This window comes from Cherax quadricarinatus, chromosome 76 (assembly GCF_038502225.1).
Source record: "Cherax quadricarinatus isolate ZL_2023a chromosome 76, ASM3850222v1, whole genome shotgun sequence".
In the NCBI taxonomy this organism is placed as follows: Eukaryota; Metazoa; Arthropoda; class Malacostraca; order Decapoda; family Parastacidae; genus Cherax; species Cherax quadricarinatus.
Genome location: NC_091367.1, coordinates 18,638,140 through 18,656,514, shown reverse-complemented (window position 1 = coordinate 18,656,514; position 18,375 = coordinate 18,638,140). Strand labels below are relative to the sequence as shown.

Below are 18,375 nucleotides of genomic sequence, written 5' to 3'. Positions count from 1 at the left end.
AACTGATGTACGAACCACAGCCCGGCTGGTCAGGTACAGACTTTAGGTGCCCGTCGAGTACCTTCTTGAAGACAGCCAGGGGTCTATTGGTATGCTGGGAGGCAGTCGAACAGTCTTGGGCCCCTGACACTTATTGAGGTGTCCCTCAGTGTACTTGTGGCGCCCCTGCTTTTCACTGGGGGAATGTTGCATCTCATACCAAGTCTTTCGCATTCATAGGGAGTGATTTTAGTGTGCAAGTTTTGTACTAATCCTTCTAGGATTTTCTAAGTGTATATTATCGTGTATCTCTCTCGCCTGCGTTCCAGGGAATACAAATCAAGGGACTTCAACAGTTCCCAGTAATTCAGGTGGTATATCGTACTTACGTGTGCCGTGAAAGTTCTTTGAACATTCTCCAGGTGAACAATTTCGCCTGCCTTGAAGGGGACACTTAGTGTACAGAAGTATTCCATATATATGGTTTAGAAAGACACGTAAGCAAACACTATGACATATTTATTAGAAAACGTTTCGGTCCTGGGACCTTGATCACTTCTAACATGTTAGAAGTGATCAAGGTCCCAGGACCGAAACGTTTTCTAATAAATATGTTATAGTGTTTGCTTACGTGTCTTTCTAAACCAACTTGTCGGTATTTATTACCAAGGTTTATACCATTCCATGTATGTATGTATGTATGTATGTATGTATGCATGTATGTATGTATGTATGTATGTATGTATGTATGTATGTATGTATGTATGTATGTATGCATGTATGTATGTATGTATGTATGTATGTATGTATGTATGTATATATGTCGTGCCGTTTAAGCAGAATTTAGCTAAAAAAATTGTTAATTAACAGGAGAATAGGTGAGGTTTGTGTTAATTTTTGTCCATAAATAATAATCTTCATATAAATTTTTAATGGAAAAAAAATATAAATATGTAAATTTTTTTTGGAAAAAGTGCAATATTTAAATGAGTTTGTCCTATATATATATATATATATATATATATATATATATATATATATATATATATATATATATATATATATATATATATATATATATATATGTCGTGCCGAATACTCAAAACTTGCGATTTTAGCTTAAATATCAACGCTCTTCTTGCTGAATAAGGAAAACGAAAATTTGTGTATGTAATAATTTCGCAAAAATCATTCTGAACCTAACGAAAAAAATATACATTATTGTGTTTGTTTATTATTAAATTATTGTAAACTTAGCTGAAATATATTTAGTTGGATTAGGCTAAATTAAATTGCGGTTGTTATAATAAGTTAGGCAAGTTTCCTAAGGTTCTTTTGGTACAAAAAATATTAATTTTTATACTAACATAAATGAAAAGGATATATCTTTAAACGTATAAGAGAAATTTTTAGAAATGGCTTAATTTTAAATGTGTTCTTGTTAATTGACCAATTTTATATGTACGTAAATGTCGTGCCGAATAGGTAAAATTGGTCAATTAACAAGAACTAATTTAAAATTAATACCTTTTTAAAATTTTCTCTTGTACGTTTAAAGATATATATTTTTTTTTAATTTATGAGAATGTAAAATTAATAATTCTTACCAAAAGAACATTAGAAAACTTACCTAACTTTATTATAGCAAGCAGCGGCGGCGCTGCTGCTGCTGCTGCTGTTGTTGTTGTTGTTGTTGTTGTTGTTGCTGCTGCATATTAAAGTGAACCACAAGAAAATTAGGTGTTTATCTGGAGAGAGAGTTTATCTGGAGAGAGTTCCGGGGGTCAACGCCCCCGCGGCCCGGTCTGTGACCAGGCCTCCTTAGGTCAGTGTCCCAGGATGCGACCCACACCAGTCGACTAACACCCAGGTACCCATTTTACTGATGGGGAACATAGACAACAGGTTGAAAGAAACACGTCCAATGTTTCTACTCTGGCTGGGAATCGAACCCAGGCCCTCACCGTGTGAAGCGAGAGCGTTAACCACCAGGCCACCAGAGCCAGGTGAACCTACGCAAATTGAAGTTTTTTTTTTAGGTGAAGGTAAGTAACCTTAGGTGATTATTTAAGTGTCATTAGATTGATTTTGGTGAATATTTAGGTGACTTTATGGGAAGCAAGTAAGACGAGACTTACCCGGAAGTGGGGTGGTAACAGGTGACTTTGTGGAGGCTACAGGTGACTTTGTGGAGGCTACAGGTGACTTTGTGGAGGCTACAGGAGAGACTGTAGTGGCTACTGGTTTTACTGTCTCACTGGAGCAGTTGTAGAGAGCCTCTAGCTTCTTTATATCATTCTGAAAGTAGATTATCTTTATTCTTAAAGTTACGTAGAGAAGCACTAGTACCTAAGTGATATAGAACATAATGAGTAGGTAATAACTGTGAGAGGTAATAACTGTTAGAGGTAATAACTGTGAGAGGTAATAACGGCGAGAGGTAATAACTGCGAGAGGTAATAACTGCGAGAGGTAATAACTGCGAGAGGTAATAACTGTGAGAGGTAATAACGGCGAGAGGTAATAACGGCGAGAGGTAATAACGGCGAGAGGTAATAACGGCGAGAGGTAATAACGGTGAGAGGTAATAACGGTGAGAGGTAATAACGGTGAGAGGTAATAACGGTGAGAGGTAATAAGGTTAGGTCATAAGACGGTTAGGGTATTTCTTATTCCTTGGATCACGAGCACTTGACCAGAAGTAAAACATCTATTGTTCCCTTGGAAGAAATATAGCAAAGCTGTGCAGTGCTGGACCATGTTTGTGACACTGCAGAGAACACTGACCAAGTTATTGTGAAGTGATAATTGTTGTTGTTCTTGTGTCAGTCTGAAGAGATATCGAAAATTCCCTTTTTCTCCTATATCCTCTTCCAACCAAACTCTCCCTTCCTCTTGTCTTTCTTCCCACCCTTCCAACCAAACTCTACCTTCCTCTTGTCTTTCTTCCCACCCTTCCAACCAAACTCTCCCTTCCTCCTGTCTTTCTTCCCACCCTTCCAACCAAACTCTCCCTTCCTCCTGTCTTTCTTCCCACCCTTCCAACCAAACTCTCCCTTCCTCCTGTCTCTCTTCCCACCCTTCCAACCAAACTCTCCCTTCCTCCTGTCTTTCTTCCCACCCTTCCAACCAAACTCTCCCTTCCTCCTGTCTTTCTTCCCACCCTTCCAACCAAACTCTCCCTTCCTCCTGTCTTTCTTCCCACCCTTCCAACCAAACTCTCCCTTCCTACTGTCTTTCTTCCCACCCTTCCAACCAAACTCTCCCTTCCTTCTGTCTTTCTTCCCACCCTTCCAACCAAACTCTCCCTTCCTCCTGTCTTTCTTCCCATCCTTCCAACCAAACTCTCCCTTCCTTCTGTCTTTCTTCCCACCCTTCCAACCAAACTCTCCCTTCCTCCTGTCTTTCTTCCCACCCTTCCAACCAAACTCTACCTTCCTCCTGTCTTTCTTCCCACCCTTCCATCCACAACTCTCCCTTCCTCCTGTCTCTCTTCCCACCCTTCCATCCACAACTCTCCCTTCCTCCTGTCTTTCTTCTCACCCTTCCATCCACAACTCTCCCTTCCTCCTGTCTCTCTTCCCACCCTTCCAACCAAACTCTCCCTTCCTACTGTCTTTCTTCCCACCCTTCCATCCACAACTCTCCCTTCCTCCTGTCTTTCTTCCCTCCCTTCCGACCAAACTCTCCCTTCCTCCTGTCTTTCTTCCCACCCTTCCAACCAAACTCTCCCTTCCTCCTGTCTTTCTTCCCACCCTTCCAACCAAACTCTCCCTTCCTCCTGTCTTTCTTCCCACCCTTCCAACCAAACTCTCCCTTCCTCCTGTCTTTCTTCCCACCCTTCCAACCAAACTCTCCCTTCCTCCTGTCTTTCTTCCCACCCTTCCAACCAAACTCTCCCTTCCTCCTGTCTTTCTTCCCACCCTTCCAACCAAACTCTCCCTTCCTCCTGTCTTTCTTCCCACCCTTCCAACCAAACTCTCCCTTCCTCCTGTCTTTCTTCCCACCCTTCCAACCAAACTCTCCCTTCCTCCTGTCTTTCTTCCCACCCTTCCAACCAAACTCTCCCTTCCTCCTGTCTTTCTTCCCACCCTTCCATCCAAACTCTCCCTTCCTCCTGTCTTTCTTCCCATCCTTCCATCCACAACTCTCCCTTCCTCCTGTCTTTCTTCCCACCCTTCCAACCAAACTCTCCCTTCCTCCTGTATTTCTTTCCACCCTTCCAACCAAACTCTCCCTTCCTCCTGTCTTTCTTCCCTCCCTTCCAACCAAACTCTCCCTTCCTCCTGTCTTTCTTCCCACCCTTCCAACCAAACTCTCCCTTCCTCCTGTCTTTCTTCCCACCCTTCCAACCAAACTCTCCCTTCCTCCTGTCTTTCTTCCCACCCTTCTAACCAAACTCTCCCTTCCTCCTGTCTTTCTTCCCTCCCTTCCAACCAAACTCTCCCTTCCTCCTGTCTTTCTTCCCACCCTTCCTACCAAACTCTCCCTTCCTCCTGTCTTTCTTCCCACCCTTCCTACCAAACTCTCCCTTCCTCCTGTCTTTCTTCCCACCCTTCCATCCACAACTCTCCTTCCTCCTGTCTTTCTTCACACCCTTCCATCCCCAACTCTCCCTTCCTCCTGTCTGTCTTCCCACCCTTCCATCCACAACTCTCCCTTCCTCCTGTCTTTCTTCCCACCCTTCCATCCCCAACTCTCCCTTCCTCCTGTCTTTCTTCCCACCCTTCCAACCAAACTCTCCCTTCCTCCTGTCTTTCTTCCCACCCTTCCAACCAAACTCTCCCTTCCTCCTGTCTTTCTTCCCACCCTTCCAACCAAACTCTACCTTCCTCCTGTCTTTCTTCCCACCCTTCCAACCAAACTCTCCCTTCCTCCTGTCTTTCTTCCCACCCTTCCATCCCCAACTCTCCCTTCCTCCTGTCTTTCTTCCCACCCTTCCAACCAAACTCTCCCTTCCTCCTGTCTTTCTTCCCACCCTTCCAACCAAACTCTCCCTTCCTCCTGTCTTTCTTCCCACCCTTCCAACCAAACTCTCCCTTCCTCCTGTCTTTCTTCCCACCCTTCCAACCAAACTCTCCCTTCCTCCTGTCTTTCTTCCCACCCTTCCAACCAAACTCTCCCTTCCTCCTGTCTTTCTTCCCACCCTTCCAACCAAATTCTTCCTTCCTCCTGTCTTTCTTCCCACCCTTCCAACCAAACTCTCCCTTCCTCCTGTCTTTCTTCCCACCCTTCCAACCAAACTCTCCCTTCCTCCTGTCTTTCTTCCCACCCTTCCAACCAAACTCTACCTTCCTCCTGTCTTTCTTCCCACCCTTCCAACCAAACTCTCCCTTCCTCCTGTCTTTCTTCCCACCCTTCCAACCAAACTCTACCTTCCTCCTGTCTTTCTTCCCACCCTTCCATCCCCAACTCTCCCTTCCTCCTGTCTTTCTTCCCACCCTTCCAACCAAACTCTCCCTTCCTCCTGTCTTTCTTCCCACCCTTCCAACCAAACTCTCCCTTCCTCCTGTCTTTCTTCCCACCCTTCCAACCAAATTCTTCCTTCCTCCTGTCTTTCTTCCCACCCTTCCAACCAAACTCTCCCTTCCTCCTGTCTTTCTTCCCACCCTTCCAACCAAACTCTCCCTTCCTCCTGTCTTTCTTCCCACCCTTCCAACCAAATTCTTCCTTCCTCCTGTCTTTCTTCCCACCCTTCCAACCAAACTCTCCCTTCCTCCTGTCTTTCTTCCCATCCTTCCAACCAAACTCTCCCTTCCTCCTGTCTTTCTTCCCACCCTTCCAACCAAACTCTCCCTTCCTCCTGTCTTTCTTCCCACCCTTCCTTCCGTGTCATTCATATTACATTGTTATGGATTTACATTTGATCCAGACATAAAAGTAAGTAGGTATCCGAGTTAATGCTGCCCATATTTAGTACCTAAGCCACGGTGCTCAAAGAGGACTTCATAAGCCTTTTACATAGTGCTATTGTTATTGGCTTCTCCTTTGCCTTTTACGACACTAGTGTGTCTATGTGAGTGACAATGTCGAGTGATCTGATTCTCATAATTTAAACCTTTTTAAATCAGTACATGTAATGTAGAGTATGTAACTACACGACGTAATAACCAGGGATGCTGATCATGTATGTAACTACACGACGTAATAACCAGGGATGCTGATCATGTATGTAACTACACGACGTAATAACCAGGGATGCTGATCTTGTATGTAACTACACGACGTAATAACCAGGGATGCTGATCTTGTATGTAACTACACGACGTAATAACCAGGGATGCTGATCTTGTATGTAACTACACGACGTAATAACCAGGGATGCTAATCTTGTATGTAACTACACGACGTAATAACCAGGGATGCTGATCATGTATGTAACTACACGACGTAATAACCAGGGATGCTGATCATGTATATAGAGTGTTAAAAGTAGGCAGTTGGTTTTGGAAAAATGCCTATCAAAAATAAAAACATGGAAAGTTTTGACTCTCTTTCGAATTTGTGAAATAACTGTAGATAATACATTTAGTGAATGTAAACATATGTCAAATTATATATATATATATATATATATATATATATATATATATATATATATATATATATATATATATATATATATATATATATATATATATACTCATGGCATACCACTGCCATGAGTATCCTTGCAACATGAAACAAGCCCAGTTCACTAGGCTCACGTTGTTTGTAGGATCGATGGCTTAGTGGATAAGGTGACATGTACATTGTGTGGTCTCTTGAGGCGGGACAATGTGTCGTGGGGTCGAACCCTGGCCTGCCGCACTTTGGTAAGTGATATATATGCTGATATGTTAGAAAGTTAAGGTAATCGTTATTGTTTGATTGTGCTTGATTATATTATTGTTTGATTGTGCTTGATTATATTATTGTTTTATTGTGCTTGATTATATTATTGGTTTGATTGTGCTTGATTATATTATTGTTTGATTGTGCTTGATTATATTATTGTTTGATTGTGCTTGATTATATTATTGTTTGATTGTGCTTGATTATATTATTGTTTGATTGTGCTTGATTATATTATTGTTTGATTGTGCTTGATTATATTATTGTTTGATTGTGCCTGATTATATTATTGTTTGATTGTGCCTGATTATATTATTGTTTGATTGTGCTTGATTATATTATTGTTTGATTGTGCTTGATTATATTATTGTTTGATTGTGCTTGATTATATTATTGTTTGATTGTGCCTGATTATATTATTGTTTGATTGTGCCTGATTATATTATTGTTTGATTGTGCCTGATTATATTATTGTTTGATTGTGCCTGATTATATTATTGTTTGATTGTGCCTGATTATATTATTGTTTGATTGTGCCTAATTATATTATATGCAGATGTTTAGTTTTTCTGGATAAATTATTTACTGGAAGAATGTGAAATTCTTAATGTAATTAACAAATTCGATGTTAAATATTACAAATATTAAATTTTAAATATTAAATTTTACAAATATTATACCTAAATAAAATATAAAAAGATCGGTAATTATAATGGGTTTTGGAAGGGGAAAAGATTTAACATTAATAAGTACAGTTCCTAGACCAAGACGTCCAGGTACAAGGCTTGTAGCGGGATGATGCAGGTACAAGGCTTGTAGCGGGATGATGCAGGTACAAGGCCTGTAGCGGGATGATGCAGGTACAAGGCTTGTAGCGGGAAGATGCAGGTACAAGGCTTGTAGCGGGATGATGCAGGTACAAGGCTTGTAGCGGGATGATGCAGGTACAAGGCCTGTAGCGGGATGATGCAGGTACAAGGCTTGTAGCGGGATGATGCAGGTACAAGGCTTGTAGCGGGATGATGCAGGTACAAGGCTTGTAGCAGGATGATGCAGGTACAAGGCTTGTAGCGGGATGATGCAGGTACAAGGCCTGTAGCGGGATGATGCAGGTACAAGGCTTGTAGCGGGATGATGCAGGTACAAGGCTTGTAGCGGGATGATGCAGGTACAAGGCTTGTAGCGGGATGCAGGTACAAGGCTTGTAGCGGGATGATGCAGGTACAAGGCTTGTAGCGGGATGATGCAGGTACAAGGCTTGTAGCGGGATGATGCAGGTACAAGGCTTGTAGCGGGATGATGCAGGTACAAGGCTTGTAGCAGGATGATGCAGGTACAAGGCTTGTAGCGGGATGATGCAGGTACAAGGCTTGTAGCGGGATGATGCAGGTACAAGGCTTGTAGCGGGATGATGCAGGTACAAGGCTTGTAGCGGGATGATGCAGGTACAGGGCTTGTAGCGGGATGATGCAGGTACAAGGCTTGTAGCGGGATGATGCAGGTACAAGGCTTGTAGCGGGATGATGCAGGTACAAGGCTTGTAGCGGGATGATGCAGGTACAAGGCTTGTAGCGGGATGATGCAGGTACAAGGTTTGTAGCGGGATGATGCAGGTACAAGGCTTGTAGCGGGATGATGCAGGTACAAGGCTTGTAGCGGGATGATGCAGGTACAAGGCTTGTAGCGGGATGATGCAGGTACAAGGCTTGTAGTGGGATGATGCAGGTACAAGGCTTGCAGCGGGATGATGCAGGTACAAGGCTTGTAGCGGGATGATGCAGGGACAAGGCCTGTAGCGGGATGATGCAGGTACAAGGCTTGCAGCGGGATGATGCAGGTACAAGGCCTGTAGCGGGATGATGCAGGTACAAGGCTTGTAGCAGATGATGCAGGTACAAGGCTTCTAGCAGATGATGCAGGTACAAGGCTTGTAGCGGGATGATGCAGGTACAAGGCTTGTAGCGGGATGATGCAGGTACAAGGCTTGTAGCGAGATGAGGCAGGTACAAGGCTTGTAGCGGGATGATGCAGGTACAAGGCTTGTAGCGGGATGATGCAGGTACAAGGCCTGTAGCGGGATGATGCAGGTACAAGGCTTGTAGCGGGATGATGCAGGTACAAGGCTTGCAGCGGGATGATGCAGGTACAAGGCTTGTAGCGGGATGATGCAGGTACAAGGCTTGTAGCGGGATGATGCAGGTACAAGGCCTGTAGCGGGATGATGCAGGTACAAGGCTTGTAGCGGGATGATGCAGGTACAAGGCTTGTAGCGGGATGATGCAGGTACAAGGCTTGTAGCGGGATGATGCAGGTACAAGGCTTGTAGCGGGATGATGCAGGTACAAGGCTTGTAGCGGGATGATGCAGGTACAAGGCCTGTAGCGGGATGATGCAGGTACAAGGCTTGTAGCGGGATGATGCAGGTACAAGGCTTGTAGCGGGATGATGCAGGTACAAGGCTTGTAGCGGGATGATGCAGGTACAAGGCTTGTAGCGGGATGATGCAGGTACAAGGCTTGTAGCGGGATGATGCAGGTACAAGGCTTGTAGCGGGATGATGCAGGTACAAGGCTTCCAGCAGATGATGCAGGTACAAGGCTTGTAGCGGGATGATGCAGGAACAAGGCTTCCAGCAGATGATGCAGGTACAAGGCTTGTAGCGCGATGATGCAGGTACAAGGCTTGTAACGGGATGATGCAGGTACAAGGCTTCTAGCAGATGATGCAGGTACAAGGCTTGTAGCGGGATGATGCAGGTACAAGGCTTGTAGCGGGATGATGCAGGTACAAGGCTTGTAGCGGGATGATGCAGGTACAAGGCTTGTAGCGGGATGATGCAGGTACAAGGCTTGTAGCGGGATGATGCAGGTACAAGGCTTGTACTGGGATGATGCAGGTACAAGGCTTGTAGCGGGATGATGCAGGTACAAGGCTTGTAGCGGGATGATGCAGGTACAAGGCTTGTAGCGGGATGATGCAGGTACAAGGCTTGTAGCGGGATGATGCAGGTACAAGGCTTGTAGCGGGATGATGCAGGTACAAGGCTTTTAGCGGGATGATGCAGGTACAAGGCTTGTAGCGGGATGACGCAGGTACAAGGCTTGTAGCGGGATGATGCAGGTACAAGGCTTGTAGCGGGATGATGCAGGTACAAGGCTTGTAGTGGGATGATGCAGGTACAAGGCTTGTAGCGGGATGATGCAGGTACAAGGCTTGTAGCGGGATGATGCAGGTACAAGGCTTGTAGCGGGATGATGCAGGTACAAGGCTTGTAGCGGGATGATGCAGGTACAAGGCTTGTAGCGGGGTGATGCAGGTACAAGGCTTGTAGCGGGGTAATGCAGGTACAAGGCTTGTAGTGGGATGATGCAGGTACAAGGCTTGTAGCGGGATGATGCAGGTACAAGGCTTGTAGCGGGATGATGCAGGTACAAGGCTTGTAGCGGGATGATGCAGGTACAAGGCTTGTAGCGGGATGATGCAGGTACAAGGCTTGTAGCGGGATGATGCAGGTACAAGGCTTGTAGCGGGATGATGCAGGTACAAGGCTTGTAGCGGGATGATGCAGGTACAAGGCTTGTAGCAGGATGATGCAGGTACAAGGCTTGTAGCGGGATGATGCAGGTACAAGGCTTGTAGCGGGATGATGCAGGTACAAGGCTTGTAGCGGGATGATGCAGGTACAAGGCTTGTAGCGGGATGATGCAGGTACAAGGCTTGTAGCGGGATGATGCAGGTACAAGGCTTGTAGCGGGATGATGCAGGTACAAGGCTTGTAGCGGGATGATGCAGGTACAAGGCTTCCAGCAGATGATGCAGGTACAAGGCTTGTAGCGGGATGATGCAGGAACAAGGCTTCCAGCAGATGATGCAGGTACAAGGCTTGTAGCGGGATGATGCAGGTACAAGGCTTGTAACGGGATGATGCAGGTACAAGGCTTCTAGCAGATGATGCAGGTACAAGGCTTGTAGCGGGATGATGCAGGTACAAGGCTTGTAGCGGGATGATGCAGGTACAAGGCTTGTAGCGGGATGATGCAGGTACAAGGCTTGTAGCGGGATGATGCAGGTACAAGGCTTGTAGCGGGATGATGCAGGTACAAGGCTTGTAGCTGGGATGATGCAGGTACAAGGCTTGTAGCGGGATGATGCAGGTACAAGGCTTGTAGCGGGATGATGCAGGTACAAGGCTTGTAGGGGGATGATGCAGGTACAAGGCTTGTAGCGGGATGATGCAGGTACAAGGCTTGTAGCGGGATGATGCAGGTACAAGGCTTGTAGCGGGATGATGCAGGTACAAGGCTTGTAGCGGGATGATGCAGGTACAAGGCTTGTAGCGGGATGATGCAGATACAAGGCTTGTAGCGGGATGATGCAGGTACAAGGCTTGTAGCGGGATGATGCAGGTACAAGGCTTGTAGTGGGATGATGCAGGTACAAGGCCTGTAGCGGGATGATGCAGGTACAAGGCTTGTAGCGGGATGATGCAGGTACAAGGCTTGTAGCGGGATGATGCAGGTACAAGGCTTGTAGCGGGATGATGCAGGTACAAGGCTTGTAGCGGGATGATGCAGGTACAAGGCTTGTAGCGGGATGATGCAGGTACAAGGCTTGTAGCGGGATGATGCAGGTACAAGGCTTGTAGCGGGATGATGCAGGTACAAGGCTTGTAGCGGGATGATGCAGGTACAAGGCTTGTAGCGGGATGATGCAGGTACAAGGCTTGTAGCGGGATGATGCAGGTACAAGGCTTGTAGCGGGATGATGCAGGTACAAGGCTTGTAGCGGGATGATGCAGGTACAAGGCTTGTAGCGGGATGATGCAGGTACAAGGCTTGTAGCGGGATGATGCAGGTACAAGGCTTGTAGCGGGATGATGCAGGTACAAGGCTTGTAGCGGGATGATGCAGGTACAAGGCTTGTAGAGGGATGATGCAGGTACAAGGCTTGTAGCGGGATGATGCAGGTACAAGGCTTGTAGCGGGATGATGCAGGTACAAGGCTTGTAGCGGGATGATGCAGGTACAAGGCTGATGCAGGTACAAGGCTTGTAGCGGGATGATGCAGGTACAAGGCTTGTAGCGGGATGATGCAGGTACAAGGCTTGTAGCGGGATGATGCAGGTACAAGGCTTGTAGCGGGATGATGCAGGTACAAGGCTTGTAGCGGGATGATGCAGGTACAAGGCTTGTAGCGGGATGATGCAGGTACAAGGCTTGTAGCGGGATGATGCAGGTACAAGGCTTGTAGCGGGATGATGCAGGTACAAGGCTTGTAGCGGGATGATGCAGGTACAAGGCTTGTAGCGGGATGATGCAGGTACAAGGCTTGTAGCGGGATGATGCAGGTACAAGGCTTGTAGCGGGATGATGCAGGTACAAGGCTTGTAGCGGGATGATGCAGGTACAAGGCTTGTAGCGGGATGATGCAGGTACAAGGCTTGTAGCGGGATGATGCAGGTACAAGGCTTGTAGCGGGATGATGCAGGTACAAGGCTTGTAGCGGGATGATGCAGGTACAAGGCTTGTAGCGGGATGATGCAGGTACAAGGCTTGTAGCGGGATGATGCAGGTACAAGGCTTGTAGCGGGATGATGCAGGTACAAGGCTTGTAGCGGGATGATGCAGGTACAAGGCTTGTAGCGGGATGATGCAGGTACAAGGCTTGTAGCGGGATGATGCAGGTACAAGGCTTGTAGCGGGATGATGCAGGTACAAGGCTTGTAGCGGGATGATGCAGGTACAAGGCTTGTAGCGGGATGATGCAGGTACAAGGCTTGTAGCGGGATGATGCAGGTACAAGGCTTGTAGCGGGATGATGCAGGTACAAGGCTTGTAGCGGGATGATGCAGGTACAAGGCTTGTAGCGGGATGATGCAGGTACAAGGCTTGTAGCGGGATGATGCAGGTACAAGGCTTGTAGCGGGATGATGCAGGTACAAGGCTTGTAGCGGGATGATGCAGGTACAAGGCTTGTAGCGGGATGATGCAGGTACAAGGCTTGTAGCGGGATGATGCAGGTACAAGGCTTGTAGCGGGATGATGCAGGTACAAGGCTTGTAGCGGGATGATGCAGGTACAAGGCTTGTAGCGGGATGATGCAGGTACAAGGCTTGTAGCGGGATGATGCAGGTACAAGGCTTGTAGTGGGATGATGCAGGTACAAGGCTTGTAGCGGGATGATGCAGGTACAAGGCTTGTAGCGGGATGATGCAGGTACAAGGCTTGTAGCGGGATGATGCAGGTACAAGGCTTGTAGCGGGATGATGCAGGTACAAGGCTTGTAGCGGGATGATGCAGGTACAAGGCTTGTAGCGGGATGATGCAGGTACAAGGCTTGTAGCGGGATGATGCAGGTACAAGGCTTGTAGCGGGATGATGCAGGTACAAGGCTTGTAGCGGGATGCAGGTACAAGGCTTGTAGCGGGATGATGCAGGTACAAGGCTTGTATCGGGATGATGCAGTTACAAGGCTTGTAGTGGGATGATGCAGGTACAAGGCTTGTAGCGGGATGATGCAGGTACAAGGCTTGTAGCGGGATGATGCAGGTACAAGGCTTGTAGCGGGATGATGCAGGTACAAGGCTTGTAGCGGGATGATGCAGGTACAAGGCTTGTAGCGGGATGATGCAGGTACAATGCTTTTAGCGGGATGATGCAGGTACAAGGCTTGTAGCGGGACGATGCAGGTACAAGGCTTGTAGCGGGATGATGCAGGTACAAGGCTTGTAGCGGGATGATGCAGGTACAAGGCTTGTAGTGGGATGATGCAGGTACAAGGCTTGTAGCGGGATGATGCAGGTACAAGGCTTGTAGCGGGATGATGCAGGTACAAGGCTTGTAGCGGGATGATGCAGGTACAAGGCTTGTAGCGGGATGATGCAGGTACAAGGCTTGTAGCGGGGTGATGCAGGTACAAGGCTTGTAGAGGGGTAATGCAGGTACAAGGCTTGTAGCGGGATGATGCAGGTACAAGGCTTGTAGCGGGATGATGCAGGTACAAGGCTTGTAGCGGGATGATGCAGGTACAAGGCTTGTAGCGGGATGATGCAGGTACAAGGCTTGTAGCGGGATGATGCAGGTACAAGGCTTGTAGCGGGATGATGCAGGTATAAAGCTTGTAGCGGGATGATGCAGGTACAAGGCTTGTAGCAGGATGATGCAGGTACAAGGCTTGTAGCGGGATGATGCAGGTACAAGGCTTGTAGCGGGATGATGCAAGTACAAGGCTTGTAGCGGGATGATGCAGGTACAAGGCTGGTAGCGGGATGATGCAGGTACAAGGTTTGTAGCGGGATGATGCAGGTACAAGGCTTGTAGCGGGATGATGCAGGTACAAGGCTTGTAGCGGGATGATGCAGGTACAAGGCTTGTAGCGGGATGATGCAGGTACAAGGCTTGTAGTGGGATGATGCAGGTACAAGGCTTGTAGCGGGATGATGCAGGTACAAGGCTTGTAGCGGGATGATGCAGGTACAAGGCTTGTAGCGGGATGATGCAGGTACAAGGCTTGTAGTGGGATGATGCAGGTACAAGGCTTGCAGCGGGATGATGCAGGTACAAGGCTTGTAGCGGGATGATGCAGGTACAAGGCTTGTAGCGGGATGATGCAGGTACAAGGCTTCTAGCAGATGATGCAGGTACAAGGCTTGTAGCGGGATGATGCAGGTACAAGGCTTGTAGCGGGATGATGCAAGTACAAGGCTTGTAGCGGGATGATGCAGGCACAAGGCTTGTAGCGGGATGATGCAGGTACAAGGCCTGTTGCGGGATGATGCAGGTACAAGGCTTGTAGCGGGATGATGCAGGTACAAGGCCTGTAGCGGGATGATGCAGGTACAAGGCTTGTAGCGGGATGATGCATTTACAAGGCTTGTAGCGGGATGATGCAGGTACAAGGCCTGTAGCGGGATGATGCATGTACAAGGCCTGTAGCGGGTTGATGCAGGTACAAGGCCTGTAGCGGGATGATGCAGGTGCAAGGCCTGTAGCGGGATGATGCAGGTACAAGGCCTGTAGCGGGATAATGCAGGTACAAGACCTGTAGCGGGATGATGCAGGTACAAGGCCTGTAGCGGGATGATGCAGGTACAAAGCCTGTAGCGGGATGATGTAGGTACAAGGCCTGTAGCGGTATGATGCAGGTACAAGGCTTGTAGCGGGATGATGCAGGTACAAGGCTTGTAGCGGGATGATGCAGGTACAAGGCCTGTAGCGGGATGATGCAGGTACAAGGCTTGTAGCAGATGATGCAGGTACAAGGCCTGTAGCAGTATGATGCAGGTACAAGGCCTGTAGCGGGATGATGCAGGTACAAGGCCTGTAGCGGGATGATGCAGGTACAAGGCTTGTAGCGGGACGATGCAGGTACAAGGCCTGTAGCATGATGATGCAGGTATAAGGCCTGTAGCGGGATGACGCAGGTACAAAGCCTGTAGCGGGATGATGCAGTTACAAGGCTTGTAGTGGGATGATGCAGGTACAAGGCCTGTAGCTGGATGACGCAGGTACAAGGCCTGTAGCGGGATGATGCATGTACAAGGCTTGTAGCGGGATGATGCAGGTACAAGGCCTGTAGCGGGATGATGCAGGTACAAGGCCTGTAGCTGGATGATGAAGGCACAAGGCTTCTAGCGGGATGATGCAGGTACAAGGCCTGTAGCGGGATGATGCAGGTACAAGGCTTGTAGCGGGATGATGCAGGTACAAGGCCTGTAGCGGGATGATGCAGGTACAAGGCTTGTAGCGGGATGATGCAGGTACAAGGCCTGTAGCGGGATGATGCAGGTACAAGGCTTGTAGCGGGATGATGCAGGTACAAGGCCTGTAGCGGGATGATGCAGGTACAAGGCTTGTAGCGGGATGATGCAGGTACAAGGCTTGTAGCGCGATGATGCAGGTACAAGGCTTGTAGCGTGATGATGCAGGTACAAGGCTTGTAGCGGGATGATGCAGGTGCAAGGCTTGTAGCGTGATGCAGGTACAAGGCTTGTAGCGGGATGATGCAGGTACAAGGCTTGTAGCGGGATGATGCAGGTACAAGGCTTGTAGCGGGATGATGCAGGTACAAGGCTTGTAGCGGGATGATGCAGGTACAAGGCTTGTAGCGGGATGATGCTTTTACAAGGCTCTTAGCGGGATGATGCAGGTACAAGGCCTGTAGCGGGATGATGCAGGTACGAGGCCTGTAGCGGGATGATGCAGGTACGAGGCCTGTAGCGGGATGATGCAGGTGCAAGGCCTGTAGCGGGATGATGCAGGTACAAGGCCTGTAGCGGGATGATGCAGGTACAAGGCCTGTAGCGGGATGATGCAGGTACGAGGCCTTTAGCGGGATGATGCAGGTACGAGGCCTTTAGCGGGATGATGCAGGTACAAGGCCTGTAGCGGGATGATGCAGGTACGAGGCCTTTAGCGGGATGATGCAGGTACGAGGCCTTTAGCGGGATGATGCAGGTACAAGGCCTGTAGCGGGATGATGCAGGTACAAGGCCTGTAGCGGGATGATGCAGGTACAAGGCCTGTAGCGGTATGATGCAGGTACAAGGCCTGAAGCGGGATGATGCAGATACAAGGCCTATAGCGGGATGATGCAGGTACAAGGCTTGTAGCGGGATGATGCAGGTACAAGGCCTGTAGCGGGATGATGCAGATACAAGGCCTGTAGCGGGATGATGCAGATACAAGGCCTGTAGCGGGATGATGCAGGTACAAGGCTTGTAGTGGGATGATGCAGGTACAAGGCTTGTAGCGGGATGATGCAGGTACAAGGCCTGTAGCGGGATGATGCAGGTACAAGGCTTGTGGCGGGATGATGCAGGTACAAGGCCTATAGCGGGATGATGCAGGTACAAGGCCTGGTGCGGGATGATGCAGGTACAAGGCCTGTAGCGGGATGATGCAGGTACAAGGCCTGTAGCGGGATGATGCAGGTACAAGGCCTGTAGCGGGATGATGCAGGTACAAGGCCTGTAGCGGAATGATGCAGGTACAAGGCCTGTAGCGGGATGATGCAGGTACAAGACCTGTAGCGGGATGATGCAGGTACAAGACCTGTAGCGGGATGATGCAGGTACAAGACCTGTAGCGGGATGATGCAGGTACAAGACCTGTAGCGGGATGATGCAGGTACAAAACCTGTAGCGGGATGATGCAGGTACAAGACCTGTAGCGGGATGATGCAGGTACAAGACCTGTAGCGGGATGATGCAGGTACAAGACCTGTAGCGGGATGATGCAGGTACAAACCTGTAGCGGGATGATGCAGGTACAAGACCTGTAGCGGGATGATGCAGGTACAAGACCTGTAGCGGGATGATGCAGGTACAAGACCTGTAGCGGGATGATGCAGGTACAAGGCCTGTAGCGGGATGATGCAGGTACAAGACCTGTAGCGGGATGATGCAGGTACAAGACCTGTAGCGGGATGATGCAGGTACAAGACCTGTAGCGGGATGATGCAGGTACAAGACCTGTAGCGGGATGATGCAGGTACAAGGCCTGTAGCGGGATGATGCAGGTACAAGGCCTGTAGCGGGATGATGCAGGTACAAGACCTGTAGCGGGATGATGCAGGTACAAGACCTGTAGCGGGATGATGCAGGTACAAGACCTGTAGCGGGATGATGCAGGTACAAGACCTGTAGCGGGATGATGCAGGTACAAGACCTGTAGCGGGATGATGCAGGTACAAGACCTGTAGCGGGATGATGCAGGTACAAGACCTGTAGCGGGATGATGCAGGTACAAGACCTGTAGCGGGATGATGCAGGTACAAGACCTGTAGCGGGATGATGCAGGTACAAGACCTGTAGCGGGATGATGCAGGTACAAGACCTGTAGCGGGATGATGCAGGTACAAGACCTGTAGCGGGATGATGCAGGTACAAGACCTGTAGCGGGATGATGCAGGTACAAGGCCTGTAGCGGGATGATGCAGGTACAAGGCCTGTAGCGGGATGATGCAGGTACAAGGCCTGTAGCGGGATGATGCAGGTACAAGGCCTGTAGCGGGATGATGCAGGTACAAGACCTGTAGCGGGATGATGCAGGTACAAGGCTTGTAGCGTGATGATGCAGGTACAAGGCCTGTAGCGGGATGATGCAGGTACAAGGCCTGTAGCGGGATGATGCAGGTACAAGGCCTGTAGCGGGATGATGCAGGTACAAGACCTGTAGCGGGATGATGCAGGTACAAGACCTGTAGCGGGATGATGCAGGTACAAGACCTGTAGCGGGATGATGCAGGTACAAGACCTGTAGCGGGATGATGCAGGTACAAGGCCTGTAGCGGGATGATGCAGGTACAAGGCCTGTAGCGGGATGATGCAGGTACAAGACCTGTAGCGGGATGATGCAGGTACAAGACCTGTAGCGGGATGATGCAGGTACAAGACCTGTAGCGGGATGATGCAGGTACAAGGCCTGTAGCGGGATGATGCAGGTACAAGGCCTGTAGCGGGATGATGCAGGTACAAGACCTGTAGCGGGATGATGCAGGTACAAGACCTGTAGCGGGATGATGCAGGTACAAGACCTGTAGCGGGATGATGCAGGTACAAGA

The 18,375-nt window shown here is 48.6% G+C and overlaps 1 protein-coding gene across 1 annotated transcript in view; it reads right to left on the bottom strand.

The window, feature by feature from the left end:
* Positions 1-18,375, bottom strand: part of LOC138854975 (zinc metalloproteinase nas-13-like) — a 138,317-nt gene that overhangs the window by 24,719 nt on the left and 95,223 nt on the right. Inside the window, exons 7-8 of the mRNA XM_070101340.1 lie at positions 2,209-2,277; positions 2,118-2,142 (exon numbers count right to left, since the gene is read on the bottom strand). Of these exons, the coding sequence (XP_069957441.1) occupies positions 2,118-2,142; positions 2,209-2,277 (94 nt within the window). The remainder of the gene's footprint in view (positions 1-2,117; positions 2,143-2,208; positions 2,278-18,375) is intronic.